Here is a 17,924-nt window from a genome sequence, read left to right as displayed (position 1 = left end):
CACACAGATTCAGACTTTTTTAAAAAAATCAGAACTAGTGATGAATCCTGGTTCTTTGCATATGAACTCAAAACAAATAGGCAATTAGCTGCATGGGTTAGAGAAAATTGGCTGAGGTTGGAGAAACTCGAGTTTCCAAAGTCTAAAACCAAAACTACACTAGTGTTCAAAGAAAGTGCATCACCACTTAAAATTGTAATTTTCTCTGAATAATGTAAGTATATGGCAATATTTCTTGCAGATTGCATCAGATAAGACTGACACGCATAGGAGATGTAATATCGCATCAGCTGTTACTTTCAGCTATATAAGGCATCCACACACTCTGCAAGAGTTGCAGTTATTCCTTGCTTGTGTCAGGATGGAGTTACGTGCAGTTCACGCCATGAAGAAAGAGTGCTATTGTTGCTTTACGTGAGGAAGGATGGTCTTCCCATCATATTGCTTATAGTGTCCTGTAATCAGTCAACAATCAGTCAATGAGTAGATTTCTTTCCAAACTCAAGAATACTGATAGGAAAAAAGGAACCGGGCACAAACGAGTCTCTATGCCAAAATAGGACCGCATTTTGAAGCACTTACGCCTTGAAAACTGTAAAGCTTTGTCTGAGCTGAAAAGAGAATGGGAAGAACATACAGGAGTGATAGCAAGTGCAGTAACAGTCAGAAGATGCTTCTTCAAAAATGGACTTATAGCCCATTGTCCTAAGAAGCCCTACTCACAAAAAAAAAAAAAAAAAAAAGATAAAGGCCTGATTAATTTGGTGTAAGGAGCATGATGGACCATCAAGCAGTGGAACTCAGTTATTTTCTCGGATGAGAAGAAATTCAACCTGCATGGCTCTGATGGGAGACAAATGATTTGCCGTAAATGTGGTGAAGAATACCATCCAGACTGTATGGTGTCTACAGTGAAATTCCCTACCAGCCATATGAAATGGGGGTGCATTGCGTATCGTGGAGTAGGTCACCTGCAGTTTATAAGAGGTTTCGTAAATGACAACTGATGCCTGGCTACATTGGAATGCAAACTGCTTGAAAGTAACATCTTTCAGGACAACCCTGCTCCTTGTCATCTGGCAAAAAAGTGTAAGTAGGCACTTCTGTAGCTACATTAGTTTCATTTCTGCATTAGAGGTTCGACAGTAATGTGTTTACATTTGTTACAGGTGAAAAAATGGTTGGGAGAACGGTCCATTACAACCCTTAGCTGGCCAGGAAACAGCCTGGACCTGAATCCTATAGAGAACTGTTGGCATCGTGTGGAATCTGCAGTTGCCAGAAAGAAACCAAAGACCCTTCGTGAACTTCAGGAAGCCATAATTCGTGTTTGGAACCACGAACTATCAGTTGATTATCTTCAGAAATTGATCTTGTCAATGCCTCGATGGTGTGCTGCTGTCATCAGGGCCAGAGGCAGTTCAACTAAATATTAGTTTGCACCTTGTGAACTTTTCATTTTGTTTTCCATTTAAAATGCTAAACTGAAGCAAACTGAGAGCTTCTGATAACATTTCAGCCATAATTGTCATGTTTACCAAAACTGTTGTATAAGGTTGCAAATGTTCATTTTGGAATATTTTGAGAGACCTGTCAAATATTACTATTAATAAATATCTTTGGTTTATATTTTTAAATGTGATGCTAGTCATTAAATGTAACATACCATCATAAAAAAGGGTTAGGAATGTGAAATTCCTAGAATATGCACTTTCTTTGAACACCAGTGTATGTTGGTGATTTTTTTTGATTGGCAAGGAGTTATGCACAAAGAATTTCTACTAGAAGAACAGACTGTTCAAAAGAATTTGGTGTGTTAGGCCAGACACAACACAGTCGGGGGGGGGGGGGACTCTTGCTTCATGACAATGCACCATCACACAACATGATCACCATCAAGCAGTTTCTTGCATGGAAGGTCATTACAATACTTTACCATTCCCCGTTTCACCATATTTGGCACCTGCTGATTATTTTCTGTTCTTCAAGGTGAAATCCCAACTCATGGGATTCCAAAAATTTCTCTAATGCAGCAACATTAGGGAAATTGATTTACAGAATGCATTTTAATTTTGTATTGGAAAAAAAATAAAAAAACCATTAATAAAATAAAATATAATTTCTGTTATCTTTTCAAAATATTTTATATTACAAAAAAATTAATTTGAAGTACAATTTGGTTGTCAGCTGCCATCAATTATGATTAGTTGGAACATTGATGGATGCATATCACTGTCCGACAATGTGAAAGAATGAGTTTGATTAATACTGACAAGCACAGCACTTGGCAATGTTTTCCGTAATGCCAATTGCAAATATCTTTAGGTCAAATTTACAACATTATCATTATAACAAGTTAAGATAAGAAAATTTACAAAAGTGCATATCTAGTAATAATGCATCAGATTTTGTATGAATAAAGAAAAAATAATTTTCTTGATTACAATACAGAATTTATTATTATTACTTTTTTTTTGCTTTCCAAAAAAAAATTTAATTGTGAACAAATTATACTGAAGTGCAACAACCCTTTTGAAATATATTGCAAATTTTAAGCCAACTGATTTAAAGCTTTTACATTTTTTAACGTTCATCTAGTAACATTTATTTGTAAAATAATAAGGAGTTTACCTCAATATAGTATGTAGAACACTTCCGTATGATACTCTCCAGAAATTAAAACGAAAAAATGAAAAATGTAAGTTTGATTTTTTCGTTTTAAATTTCTGGAGAGTATCATACGTACTATATTGAGGTAAACTCCTCTTATTTTACAAATATTAATATCAACGTAGAACATATTGAGTATTACAGCTCTGATTCACACTATCTAGTAACATTTATTACAACTGTCAATTGATAATGATAGCTCCTTTCATTTATAACAATGATGTTAATATCAGCAGTTCAATTGAACTGGTAACTGCAAATATCACAATCATTAACTATATAGTGGTGATGCCCCTAACTATTATAAACAATGTTGCTACATGTGACAAAATGTATAAACTTTCTTTTTAATTTCTGTAAAAAAGGTTTATGGGTTTTTTTGAATTCCATTTGGAGTAAACCAATATTTCATATTCTCATAATGGATTGCAATACTTTTGGTGTGTTTTTTTTGTTTTTAATAAAAAATTAAATATTTTTTAAATATTTAGTTTATGACCATTAAAACCACCACTGATAATTGTTAGATCATGTGGGAGAGTTTTACAAGTAACTTTAACTAGAAACAAACATAATTCATTAATTGATAATGATGTCTTCTTATGGATGGCACTAATTACAAATTTTAATAACCCATTAAAAGAGGATTAAATAAAAAATAATGCCCATGTGTCCCTAGGGTTCTCTTAGATGCATGCAAAGTTTCTCAGAGCTATGGTAGTGAACTAACACAGACACAAATTATTATAGATATATGTAAAACTGTATTCCAAACATACAGTGCGCAACATAACAATATTATTAAGTCTACACTGAAGACAACAGATTCACATTAATGACTGCAGTAAAGAAGAAGAGGTGCCTAACAATATTTTATTTTCATTCCCAAAAGAGAAATTCTGTTATGCTTACCCAAAGCCAAGAGTTAACACAATCCATGTTGGGAAGTATTCCAAAGCTCTTGTGAACATAAGTAAACAATACTTGCCAGATAAAATGGGTGGGAAGGGGAAAGAAGAAAAGAAAAAAATAAAACAAAGAAATCTTTAATCCTTTATATTTAGCAGTAAAAACCATTTGAGCTGTATGTGTGCATGCATAATAAAGTGGTTTAAATACATAATTCTGACTTAAAAAGTGAGCATCAATTAATTACATAAACTGCATTCTACAGGCTTGATTTTTTTTGGCAAGTAATTTACATCAAAATGTATGGACTGAGCAATGGCATTCATGTTTCAGTAAGTTTAAAAGAATATTAAATAGAGGAAATTGAATCAAAATAAAAGCCCCAACATCCACTGAATTTTTTTATAATTTAGATGCCTGAATTATATTTATTTTGGCCAAGCATAGATTTGTATAATTTACAAATTGCTTTATAATTTACAATTTGTATAATTTACAAAAGCTACAAAGTAGTTAGTACTGCATTTAGTTCTGCTAATAGGATTCTTTTCCACTCTGTTTTGCAATTTATATTTAATTTTTAAGTGGGACATTTTTTAAAGGTTATTTAAATCAGAGCTTATTTAAATCTTTACTTAAGCATAATGCTGGCCAACACAAAAAAAAAAAAAAAAAAATCATACCTCTGGAACGAAAGTTGCAGATTCCAAACTGAGCCATTGAAAGATACTCAAATTTTAGTAACTTACTGATGACCAATCAATTTCAAATATCATATGATAATACATATGCTATCTTTAAAATACTTTAATGAAATATAATGTACTATATAAATTCTACTTCCTTAGAAATATTTGCCATTCAGAAAAATTTGCTTTTCTCTTAACCTTGCAGTAGAGGCAGGTAACTTTCAATATACTGTAAATTTTAGTTCCTACTTCGTGTAATTTTCACTGTTGTAACCTAGAACCAAGGATTTCTACTTGCTCTCTAGACAAGTTTAAATCACAAAAAAATTGTTCCCCTGCCTAATTAAAATTTGCTGGTTGGTGGTCCAAATCTGCTGAAGTGGATGGTACAGCAAAGTCTGCAACACAAGAATCCTCATTATATTCATCACTGCTTCCTTTATCCCATTATTTTGTGGAGTCTTCATTATGGGAGAGGCCTGTTCCACATAATGAAGACCGGCTCATTTTCATCCCATGAGCTATCCTAGTAGCCCATCTGCCCTGCTCTGAGAACTTTGTTTGTTATTTGGTTTTTAGGAGCATTAGCAACTAAGGCCATATTGCTCCAGGGATATGTGGTGGTCATTCCCTGACCTTTCCGCATCCTCCGTATTTGGTGGTCACGGGCTCGAACCCTGGTCTAATCAAGAAGCGTGTGCTACGCACTGCTGCTCCTGCCCACCTGGCTATGGGAGGCCTAAGAACTTTGTCTGAGTAGACAATAACTCCCAGGTCTTTTTCCTTCTCTACTATTTTGAGTGTACCACACAAATGTTATTGTAGGATTACTGCTGCCCATATATACAATAGCAATTGAAGTTTAACATTTTTAAACTTCAATTGCTACTTCTCAGCCCTTCTGCCTAATGAAACCCCAAGGGCTCACATCTGGAGAGTATGGGCTTGGCACACCCAGGGTCCTGAGCTGGATATCATCATTCTTCTCTTTCTTGGCGATTCCCTGAGAAACACACTCTCTCTCTCTCTCTCTCTCTCTCTCTCTCTCTCTCTCTCTCTCTCTCTCTCTCCCTTTTAGTGAGGGCGCCTCTGTAGCCAGGTGGGAAGGAGCAGCAGTGTGTAGCACACACTTCTTGATTAGACCAGGGTTCGAGCCTGTCACCACCAAATACGGAGGATGTGGAAAGGTCAGGGAATGACCACCACATATCCCCAGAGCAATATGGCCTTAGTTGCTAATGCTCCTAAAAACCAAATAACTCCCCTTTTAGTATTAGTATTTTTTTTTTTTTTTTTTTACTTATTTTAGTTTATCTTACTTTTAGTACCTGTCAGTTCCAAAGACAATTTATCAAAATAGTTGTTGGCAGGTTCTCACACAAATTGCATGATACTGCAAAACATCTGCTGCTTTATTTCTTTATTCTCATTTGTCTGAGTACACAATAACTCCCAGGTCTTTTTCCTTCTCTACTATTTTGAGTGTACCACACAAATGTTATTGTAGGATTACTGCTGCCCATATATACAATAGCAGAAAATTTTTTTTTTGTTTCCAGCATATGGAGAAATATGCTGGAAACAAAAAAAAAAGTTTGTTTCTCTCTTGTGGTATTGAATAATGCCACAAGAAAGAAACAAACACTGAATTTCTTTATTATTTTTATGGATTAATAATTCTATATTCATTTTTAACTCTAAAATTATCATATTCATTGCAATAGTAAAAAAGCATTCAAAATATAAATGAGCACATTACCATTTTTACATTACAATATATAGCATTTTATAACAATGACTATGTATGGCTGAATATTTTGTGTTCATGTTTTTCCTTCATCAACAATACTGTACTCATTATAAAATTAAAATATTTTCCGCTGAAAATAGCAATTTTTAAAAATTTATTTTTTAACCAAGTGGTTGCGGTAACTGATTTTTTCAAACCACGATTTAAGGTATATAATGGATGCTGCATAATTATATTCATAACATCTCCAACTGATTTACGTATTCAACTTTAGTAGGAAATGCAACTATCAATAGATATTTTAATTAAACATTTTCCTTAGCTAATACTACATTCATTATAAAAGTAAGATATTTTAATCCTAAGACAACTTTTTTTGTTTTAATTTTAGCCTGTTTATTTATAACAGAAATTCTAACAGGGATGCTTCTACAGGGATGGGATACACTTAAATAGAAAGAGTGCAAGAACATTTGCTGATGCAATAGAGACAGAGTTAGGTGGGTTAGAAAACTGCTAGCTTGGGGGAATTCACAAACTAATAGATTAACAGTAGCCGCAGGTAGAGGTGGAAATGATTCTTGCACAGCTTCTATTGGAATGAGCAACAGCCCGGAAAGCCAGTTTGCTGGGGATTTCAGGAACAGCTGGGAGTCATGAAACAAGTAAATACATGGGCTGTGTTAGAGTAACTAAGAGTAAGAACAGGTGCATGTATACTTGCATGTACACCAATGCTAGGAGTATAGTAAATAAATTTGATGAATTTGAAGTGCTGGTTAAGACATCCAAGACAGATACTGTTGAGATATCAGAGATGTGGTGCCACTCACATATATAAGGGATGCAGAATAGGAATTTGGGGAGTACAATGTGTACAGAAAGGATAGACAGGGAAGAGGGGTTATGCTGTTAGTTAAGAAACTAAATCTAGTGCATCCATTTGACATAGATGGACAGTGCAATGTTGAGTCAGTTTGGTGTGATATAAGCACTGGGAAAGCAAAAAAGAGGGTAGGAGTTTGTTATAGGCCTAATTAGCATTAGTAGAAGCATATGATGCAAGAAAGCAAGCTTACGCAACATCAGCCAAAAAAAAAAAAAAAATAAATAATAATAAAAAAAAAACCTCCCATTTCACCACTCCATTCATTCAAAATACCTGTCCAGCTGAGCCTTAAATTTATTTAGGCTATCAACTTCCACAACAAGGGATGGAAGTCTGTTCCACCAACCAACAACACGCTGGCTAAAGGCAAATTTCCGCACATCTATCCTACATCTGTCTTTCCTCAATTTGAATTTATGCCCTCTCAGGTGATTATTCTGAGGAAGAATCCCATCGGCATTGAGCATGCTCACACCATTCAAGGCTTTACACACCTCTATCAGATCACCTCACCGGTGCCTAGTCTCCAGACACTGGAATTTGCAAAACTTAAGCCTTTCTTCGTAAGAACGACCCTTTGTTCCATTCACTAATCTTGTTGCCCTTCTCTCTACTTGTTCCAGCAGCTCTACATCCTTCTTGAAATGAGGTCTCCAGACCCGTATACAGTACTCAAGGTGTGGCCTGACCATTGCCTTATACAAGGGAATAATCACCTCCTTATCCCTGCTAGAAAAATTCCTGTATATCATTGACAAGGCACCATGAGCTACTCTTGCAGTCCGTCTGCACTGCTCAGAAAACTTCATATCTACCTGCACAATTACACCCAGGTCCTTTTCATTCTCTACCACTCTCAGTGTAGTACCACAGAGTTGATACGTTGTTCTGGGGTTACTGTTTCCCATATATAGTACTTTACATTTGTCAATGTTAAACTTCATTTGCCACCTCTCAGCCCATCTGCTCAACCTTTCCAGATCCTGTTGCAGCAGCATAGTGTCAGTAGTGTCCTTGACAACCCTGCCAACCTTTGTATCGTCTGCAAACTTGGACATTAAGCTTGATATACCATCATCAATATCATTTATAAATACAGAAAACAATAATGGACCCAACACTGAACCCAGAGGAACTCTACTAATAACATAAGTCCATGATGAGCAGTGTCCATTGATTACCACTCTGTCTTCTCCCCCTTCAACCATCCCTTTATCCATAGCAGCAATTTGCCTCCAATGCCACACTGCTCCAATTTGTGCAGCAGTCTTCCATATGCAACAGTATCAAAAACCTTTCTAAAATCCAAATATATAATATCAAAGTTATTCCCTGCATCCAGTTCTTTTGTGACTGCATCATAGTATCCAATCAAATTGGTCAGGCAAGACTTTCCCTTAACAAAACCATGCTGTGTCCGAGCTATAAGTGAAGTCTTGTCTAGATGATCCTGCAGTGCTTCTTTAACCAGTGCCTCCATTAATTTTCCTGGAACAGAAGTTAAACTCACAGGTCTATAATTATTTGTGTCAGCCTTTGATCCTCCTTTGTGAATTGGGATCACATTTGCACATCTCCAGTCTATGGGTACCTCTCCTGAGTCCAAAGAAGCTCTCATAATTATGGCTAGGGGTTTGCTTACTTCCTTTGCTTCTCCTTTAATAACTGGATAGATCCCATCCATCCCAGATGCCTTTTTTATGTTTATCCTCAACAATTCCTCGTCCACTTTCCTCTCAGTTATTACTAAATCATCTAGCTCACTGCCAGAGTTTACTTCACCTCTGGAATTCCCCTTCCTGAATAACTCCTCATGTGTGAATGTAGATGCAAAATACTTGTTTAGTTTGTTAGCCACCTGAGCAGGATCCTCAACTGTTGAACCATCAATATCCAGTGGACCAATCTGATTCATCCCTTTCCTTCTAGAGTTTACATAGGTAAAAGAACTGTTGTTTTTCTTTGCATCCTTTGCCAAAGACTTCTCATAATCTGCCTTTGCCTGCCTAATCTCCTTTGTGACTTGGTTACAGACCAGCTTATATCTATCATAGGCTTCCATGTCATCCATTAATTTATATGTATCCCATGCATTTTTCTTCTCTGCCATATGTCTCATTAGTTCATCTGACATCCATTTAGGCCTAAACCTTGAACAATATTTCTTAGTTGGTATGTAAAGCCTAGTAGCTTCCAAGATAAGTTCTTTGAATGCTTCTCATTTTGAATTTGCTGTTGGTAACATCATCAGTTGTTCCCACTGTATAGAATTTAAATACAGTCTCAGACCATCATAGTTGCCTTTACAAAAGCAAAAACCCTTCCCTTTACCCCTGATGGTAGTTACCTCTTTGAGTAAATCCCACTTCAGCACACTGTGATCACTGCCACCTAGTGGTTCCTTTTTCTGCAGATTCTTAATGCATGAAGAATCACTACTGATAAATCGGATCAAGGGTATTACTCCCTCTAGTTGTCTTCCGAACATGCTGATGTAGAAAACAATCATCCAATAAATCCACAAAAGCCTTGCTAGTTTGTGAGTGACCAACCCACAAATTCCAGTCGATATCTGGGAAATTAAAAATTCCCCCATTATAAGACAATCTGATTTACTGGCCCATTCTATTTCCCTGTACAGTTTCTTATTATACTCATCAGAGTCATTAGGCCTATAGCACACTCCTACTCTCAATTTTGATCTCCCAATGCTTATGTCATGCCAAACTGACTCGACACTGCACTGTCCAGCGATGTCGACTGGCTTCACTTCCTTGGATTTCATGTGTTTCTTAAGTAATAGCATAACTCATCCTCTCTTCCTGTCCTGTCTATCCTTTCTGTACACATTGTACTCCAAATACCAGTTCTGCTTTCCTTATATCTGTGTGACACCACGTCTCTGATATCCCAACAATATCTACCTTTGATGTTTTGAGCAATACCTCAAATTCATCAAATTTATTTACCAAACTCCTAGCATTGGTGTACACGCAAGTGTACATACACCTGTTCCTATTCTTAGCTACCCTAACACAACCCATGTGTTTACTTGTACTGCAATGACTCCCAGCAGTCTCTGAAATATCCTGCATTTTGTTTTCCAGGCTGCTGCTCATTCCAATAGAAGCAGTGCAAGAATCACTTTCACCTCTGCCAGTGGCTACTGTTAATTTATTAGTCCTTGTATCCCCCCCAAGCTAGCAGTTTTCTGACCCACCTAACACTGCCTCGATAGCTTCAGCAAATATTCTTGCACCCTTTCTATTTAAGCGTATCCCATCCCTGTAGAAGCAGTCTCTCTTGTTAACAAGTACAGACCAGGCTGTAAAAAATTCTACCCCTTGAGCCTTGCACAATCTTCCCAGGGCCGAATTGATCGACAAGGCTCCCATCACATCTGGGCAGAATTGCAGACACTTTCAAATTTAACCCTAATTCATGGCTTTTTTTCAATGACTCAGATGAGTACAATAACAATTATACAGAGAAATATAGTGGGCCAGTAAATCAGTGTCTTATAACGGGGGATTTTAACTTTCCAGATATAGACTGGAAATTGTGGGTTAGTCGCTTGCATACTAGCAAGGCTTTTGTGGATTTATTGGATGACTGTTTTCTACAGCAGCATGTTACAGAGGCAACAAGAGGGAGTAACACTCTTGATCTGATTATTAGCAGCGATTATTCGTGCATTAAGAATTTACAGATAAAGGAACCACTAAGTGGCAGTGATCACAGTGTACTGATGTAGGATTTACTTAAAGATGTAACTACCATCAGGGGTAAAGGGAAGGGTTATTGCTTTCGTAAAGGCAACTACAGTGGTCTCAAAGATTTTTTAGGTTCTATACAGTGGGACCAACTGATGATGTTACCAACAGCAAATTCTAAATGGAAAGCATTCAAGGAAGTAATTTTGGAAGCTACTAGGCTTTTTGTTCCAACTAAGAAATGCTGCTCTAGGTTTAGGCCCAAATGGAGGTCAGATGAACTGAAACTCGTGGCAGAGAAGAAAAATGCAAGGGATGCACATAAATTGTTTTTTTTTTTTTTTTTTTGTTAGTTGTTGGCGCATCAGCTTCTATGGCCATATTGCACCTCCCAAAGTTTTTGCATTTTACTGTGATCCAAGCCCGAGGCAGGAATTGAACCCGCGACCTTTGGGTTGCCAGGCAGGCACTTTACCTACCTGGCTAGCCCGGTCGGCAACATAAATTGTCAGGCGACACATAGGCTTCTGTGTCACCTGACAATTTATGTTGTATCTACACATAACTTGATTACAGCCTAACTTGTATCTACACATAGGCTTCTGTGTCAGGCGACACAGAAGCCTATGGTAGATACAAGTTTGGCTGTAATCAAGTCACAAAGGAGGTTAGGCAAGCTAAGGCAGATTATGAAAAATCGTTGGCAAAGGATGCAAAGAAAAACAGCAAATACTTATTTAAACTCTAAAAAGGGATGAATCAGATTGGTCCACTTGATATCAATGGTTTGACTGTAGATGATCATTCTCATATAGCTGCCAAACTAAATGAGTATTTTGCATTTACATTCACACATGAAGAGTTATTGAAGGAGGAGAGGGCCAGATGTTTATCAAATTATAACAGGGAGTTAAATGATTTTGTAATAACTGAGAGTAAAGTGGAGGAGAAACTATTGAAGTTAAACATAAGAAAGGCATCTGGGGTAGATGGGATCTATCCAGTTATATTAAAGGAGATGGCAAAGGAAGTAAGCAAACCCTTAGCCATAATTATGAGAGCATCCTTGGACTTGAGATGTGCAAAAGTATCTCCAATTCATAAAGGGGGATCAAAGGGTGACAAGAGTAATTACAGACCTGTTAGCTTGACTTCTGTTCCAGAGAAAATAGTGGAGTCACTGGCTAAAGAAGCATTGCAGAATTATCTAGACAAGACAGCAGTAATACTTCAGAGAGCATGGGTTTTTCAAGGGGATGTCATGTCTGACCAAATTGATTGGATACTATGATGTGGTCACAAAGGAACTGGATGCAAAAAATAATTTTGATACCATATACTTCGATTTCAGGAAAGCTTTTGATAGTGTTGCACATGGAAGACTACTGTACAAATTGGATGGTATTAAGGGCATTTTGCTACAATGGATAGAAGGATGGTTGAGTGGGAGAAGACAGAGTGGTAATCAATGGACTGCTCTACATGGACTAATGTTATTAGTGGTGTCCCTCAGGGTTCGGTGTTGGGCCCCATTGTTGTTTTGTATATTTATCAATGATATTCTTCATACAGCAAATCGATACTGATATTGGGAATTTTAAATAATAAAAAAAAGTTTGTTGCCTGAAACTTAAAACATTACAATAAAATAAAAAAGAAGTCAAGTAGAATGTAAAAGGTTACAAAGTAAGCATAATATAAATATTCTATAACCCTCTTTGTAAATAGGATAGAATGTCATTTTTTTTGAGTCTTCAAGTGTGCATTTCAACAACAACTTTATTGTCAGTTAATTCTTTCTTCCTAAATAATCATCTAAATATCGTGTTTTATGATTTCTGCTTTTTTCAAATATCTGATTTCAAATTAAAAAAAAAAAAAGGGGTATCTTGGAAATTTATTATAATTCCAAAAAGGGGTATTATAACCTGTAATGGGGTACGTCTGGCAACTCTACTGTAACATTGTAAAAATCAACAAAACGTAAACGTCATTCTCTTTGAGGAAAGCTGAAACAAAATTAATTTCCACAGTTCATCCTCTTCTTCAGATTTTGAAGAAAATTTAGAAAATGCAAGTGCTATTCTTATAGCCGAGAAAACAAAAGAGTACGCAATGGATACACGACAAACTGGAAGAGAACAGAAAAAGGCGAATTCCATCGTTTACTGCAGGACTTGGATGAATAAAGAAGAATTTAATTTCCTATATAATCGAATTAAGGATGACATTCAAGGGCAAAATACGCAATTTCGAAATTCAATCAGCACTAAATTAGTTGTATGTTTAAGGAAAGTTGAAATTCTGCAAGTTTAATTTTGAATAAGGATTTATTCTGCCAAAATTTTTAATGAAATTTAATAACAAAAAACTACTTCTCAACCCTAAAAATTGAACTTTTAAGAAATTTCAATTATTTTAAAATTTCATTGTTATGAGTTGTACAAATTGAAATGATAGACTTGTTTTTCCTCTAAATTTGTTAATTATAATACTGTTGGTCTATTTTTCTCCTTTGGCCATTTTTGAGTGTCTCTGTGACTGGACATTTGTGGTGAGTATGCCTAATAATTGCCTGCTTCTTCTTTAACCCTTTATTGGCCATGTGGGCAAATTAGAGAGAATGGTTGTGTGAATTTTTTTTTTTTTTGGCTGATTCTACACAAGCTCATATGCTTGCTTTCTTGCATCACATGCCACAATTACTATTACATGGGGTTAATTAGAATTTTGGTACAACTACTTAATTCCACATTAGGCAAAGCCATAGATCCTCTCTCTTTTTTTTTTTCTTGAAAAAAAGAAGGAAAAAAAAAAAAAAAAAAAAGGTGAGAACAGTTAAGAAGGAATACTACATTTGATCTTAGTAAAGTGGACAAGAAGTGATGTGCAGAAGGGATTAAAAAAAAAACAAAAAAAAAAAAAAAACACAATCGCCATTTAAATCCAGGGAGTTGGCAACTATTTTCATCTACAAACAGAGTTGGAGAAGTCATTTAAGGTTAGCCCATTTCAGCAAAGAAAACCTTTATAAGATTTGAAATCAAAACAGCCAACTATATTTCATACTCATGTAATGAAGAAGACAGAAAATGGGATTCAAAGTATTGTAGCAGTAGTGGCAAATGGTGCAAGAAAGCAAGCTTATACAGCATCAGCCAAAAAAAAAACAAAATGTACACACACTTCACCCTTCCTTAATCCTTCAAGAATTTGACTGTTTTTCCTTGAACTTATTCAAACCATTCACTTCCATAACAACAGGTGGTAGCCTATTCCAACAATCACCCACTTACTGACTGAAGGTAAAGCAAGTGGTTGATTGTTGGAATAGTTGCTCAATAAATTGCTGGAAATTCTGCCTAGTAAGTCAAAATTTGAGTTTATACAAAGGTGTAACAATAGGTATTAGCATTAGTAGAGGCATATGATGCAAAAAAGCAAGTTTATACAGCATCAACAAAAAAAAAAAAAAAACCCTCACCCTATTTCACAAATCCCAATGCCGTCAGTGGAATGAAATGTCTTTTATACTGCAGGGGAAATAGAACCTGCAAGATCTTACCACAAGCTGATCATTTAATTTGTGAAATAGCAGTGCCACCATACAGTTTGCTGGTAGATGGCAGGAAAGTACATCCAAGAATATGCTTACACAGTTGCAAGTTCTGACATGTCATCCAGAAGTTGCAAAGTGGCCTTAAGTTACATGCAGTAACTGAAGTGTTCTGCAAGCGGCATAATGGAAGATCTGAATACAGGGATACATTTTGTTGTAATTGTATTCAGCATGGTATAAGTGCTACAGATTGTGAGAGAAATGTCAGAGGTTTATGGCAACAAGTATTTGAAGAAATACTGCAATTTTCAGGTGACACAACTGCATTAAAAAAGATCAGGAATTCGATTGACACCTCGTGAAACAGCTCACCATTACAGCATGCGGACACTTTGCACCTACAAAACACATCAGAACTTGGCAGTGGCAGCATATTCTTGTACGTATATTCTCCTGCCATCTACTAGTAGTTCACTGAAATTTGAGTGATTGTACAGTGGTGCTACCATCCTGCAAAGTAAGTGATCAGCTAGTGTATCTCGTGATACCAAAAACAAAGGGGCAACATGCATAACTTTGAACTTTCATTTTACCACTTGGTTTGGCTTTGTCAATTATTCCAAAATAGAAACTTTAGCCAGGTGCAATTCTTCTGGAGAAGCAAAGTTTTACTGTTATATCTTGTATCCACTGACACAGGTCTACCTCAACATGCATTTCTGCAGAATCCGTCAGGACTGGTAAATATGTTACCTTTGCTGTTTCTCTTTTCATATCTAGTTTTTTTTTTTTTTTTTTTTTGTTAGTTGTTGGCACATCAGCTTCTGTGGCCATGTTGCACCTCCCAAGGATTTTGCATTTTCTAGTCTGATCCAAGCCCGAGGCGGCATTCGAACCCACAACCTTTGGGTTGCCGAGCAGGCACTTTATCCACCTGGCTAGCCCGGTCGACTTCATATCTAGTACACCAATATGGAAATTACTGAATGAGTCAAGTACATACCTAGCTGATGCCTCATCATGCATGACTCCTATGGGGGCGCAAAGGGCCATTGCAACATCTTCCTAGTGCTCTGGTAGTACTGTGCAGAAATATCACCTAAAGACCAATGAGATGAGCATCCAAAGATGCAGTGTACAGCTGACACATGCATCTTATAGTAAAAATATCACTTATGCATATTCAAGAATCTGCATAATTCACACACTCAAGTATAGGAGTTATGTAGATTCAGGATTATATTCATTGTGAAATATGCTTCATTGAGTCAGAAATTAAGGACTTGGTTTGAAGGTTGATATGCATGCTTTTCACACAACAGGGATAAAGAAATTGAAATAAAGTGCCCACTTCACAGTTTAAATAATTTCTTAAGTTAAATTTAGGATTAAACATTTGAATTGTAACTATTTGCACTTCAACATTTTGCAAACGATGATTGTGGTAGCCTCTTTAGGTGATACAAGAGGTACAAAATCAATCAGTTAAATAGCTGAACAATTCAGAAAAAAATGAGGAAAAAAAAAAGCCAATATTAAAAATATACATATGCAAAATTTGCTGCAAACTGCAACAGGTTAGCTGCAGTGAGTATTGGCTCCCACTGGCTAATTTATTCTCTTCCAGATTGATAAATTAATTCACTCTTTCGTATGGGTTACTGTTTTTGCAGCTTGGTTGTTAGTAAAAGATGCATCTCAAGCATAACCTATTGCAGTTAGAAAATTTTATACAGCTTGTAAAAGTGTTAATTTAGTTTGACAATCTAAATGTCAAAATGAATTTTTTTAAATTAAGTAATCAACTCATCATTTAATCAACAAGAAAATGCTTCTTGTGACAACTTTTATCATGATGCTTGTAATAGTCTTTTTTTTTTTTTTTTTTTTTGTTAATACACAAACAATTCAAGCTCTTAATTTAATAAATAATGAATGAGCAATAAAACTTTCACTATCACACCTTCTGAAACCTTAGTTATTGATGTACACAGTATTGAATAAAAGTGATTGTTTTCTTATAAATATGCAGAAAAATAACTCACAAAAATAAAACTTGCAGTTAGTTAACGAGGTGAATAAGCATGAAATATATGGTAGTAAAATCGTTTTAGCACAACTTTCACGAGCTGTGGCAGCACAGTGAGATAGATATCTCACGGGTTTAATTGTTATGGCTGGCATCTGATTTTGCTTCTTTTTTTTTTTTTTATTATTTATTCATTACTATTTTTTTAATTTTATTTTTTACTAGTAATACATAAAGTCATAAGCGATTGCGTCACTGCCGGCAAACGAAATACTTGACGATGCAAGGATAGCACTTTCTCTAATTCTGAAGTGAAAGCTTACGTTCCAAGGTATATTTTTATGAATACCTGATTTAAAGGCCTCATTTGGAAATAGTATTAATAACATGCGCTTAATAAAAAAAAAACCCGAAATGGATGCCCAAGTCATCCATTTTGTTATTTATGTTTCTGTGGCATGCCGTTCTAAAAATACAAGCACTCGCAAAGTAGATCATGGGAGTGGAAATACGAGCTTCTTTATGTACTCCAGGTCAATATTAATGATGATTAGGCTTAACAAAGTAAAGACAGTCAAATCTTAAATATTTACCCATTCTGAAGTGCTGCAAAAGCAGTAAATATCACAGCCAGTATGAAACAAAATTCCCTGCCATATGTAGACATCACTTGAACAACACCGACGAAGGTGGTTTCGCCACGTGGCTCTTGTATTTTGGCAGCATCGTCATCTTCAGCCTGATTGCTGGTCGCCATCATGACGTCATATTTCAGTGGATCTCAATTTCAGTCAGCATCTTGGGTGTCTTCTGCGAGATTACAAGAGACAAGAGCGCCCATCTGCGCTTTTTTTTTTTTTTTTTTTTCTTTTCCTTTTTTGCCCATTTTGTATTTATGGAATGAGATTTAGAGAAAACTGCAAAAACATTTCAGATATTCATAAAAATAAGGAGAATATAAATTTTGCTAATCATGAATCCTTCAAATGAGTCCTTTAAGTTTTGGATTATTTTTTGTTTAGAACAACTGCTAGTTAACACACCTAGTACACCATGATAATTAACACAACTAGTACAGCATGATAATTATCTATTTTAGTGTCCGATAATACCATATATGCATATTGGAATTTAAGTGATGACATGTTCGTTATTTTATTTGTTTCCCCCCATTCTTTTTCATTTTAACAAGACTTTTTCCTACTTTCTGCCGCCGTAGGATATCACCCAGATCGCCTATATGCGCTCCTCATTCTTATATGTTCTAGAGGGATAACAAGCCCAACAGGATGCCCCACAGATGTTCAATCGGATTCACGTCTGTTGAATTTGGAAGCTAAGCAATAAAGCTAAAATCTGAATGCTCGTGCAGCCTTGTCTGCTCACCAATATTTGGCTGTATGGTACCCTGTCTTATTGGAGCAAAGTAACACGGTTGTACATGGATGTAAATGATCTGCAAAGTGTTGCAATACTGTTCAACAACCAAGTATCAGAGGGCCTAAAGAAACAGAACAGAATACTCTCCACAGCACTATAAGAACCCACCATCAGCTTTGAACGTCTCAGAAAGTATGATAGGTCTCTGCCTTATCCAGCTTTTGGCAGATGCGAAGCATGCCTTTGGGGGTGATGCAGTAGAAAACGACACTCAAACCAACCAACAGATCAATTACCTTTATACCTATATGATGAATAGATGGAAATCAGGTCCTC

The 17,924-nt window shown here is 36.1% G+C and overlaps 1 protein-coding gene across 1 annotated transcript in view; it reads right to left on the bottom strand.

Annotated features, from left to right (window-relative positions):
* LOC150076820 (thioredoxin domain-containing protein 11) overlaps window positions 1-16,966 on the bottom strand; it is a 116,999-nt gene extending 100,033 nt beyond the window's left edge. Inside the window, exon 1 of the mRNA XM_090385690.1 lies at window positions 16,802-16,966. Within this exon, the coding sequence (XP_090241816.1) occupies window positions 16,802-16,965 (164 nt within the window). The 5' untranslated portion in view covers window position 16,966. The remainder of the gene's footprint in view (window positions 1-16,801) is intronic.
* Window positions 16,967-17,924: the final 958 nt, after the last annotated feature.

The sequence above is a fragment of the Mastigoproctus giganteus genome, chromosome 12 (genome assembly GCF_048544385.1).
Source record: "Mastigoproctus giganteus isolate SK-2022 chromosome 12, ASM4854438v1, whole genome shotgun sequence".
Classification (NCBI taxonomy): domain Eukaryota; kingdom Metazoa; phylum Arthropoda; class Arachnida; order Uropygi; family Thelyphonidae; genus Mastigoproctus; species Mastigoproctus giganteus.
Note: the sequence above shows the minus strand (reverse complement) of the source record. Positions and strands in the feature narration are given on the sequence as shown.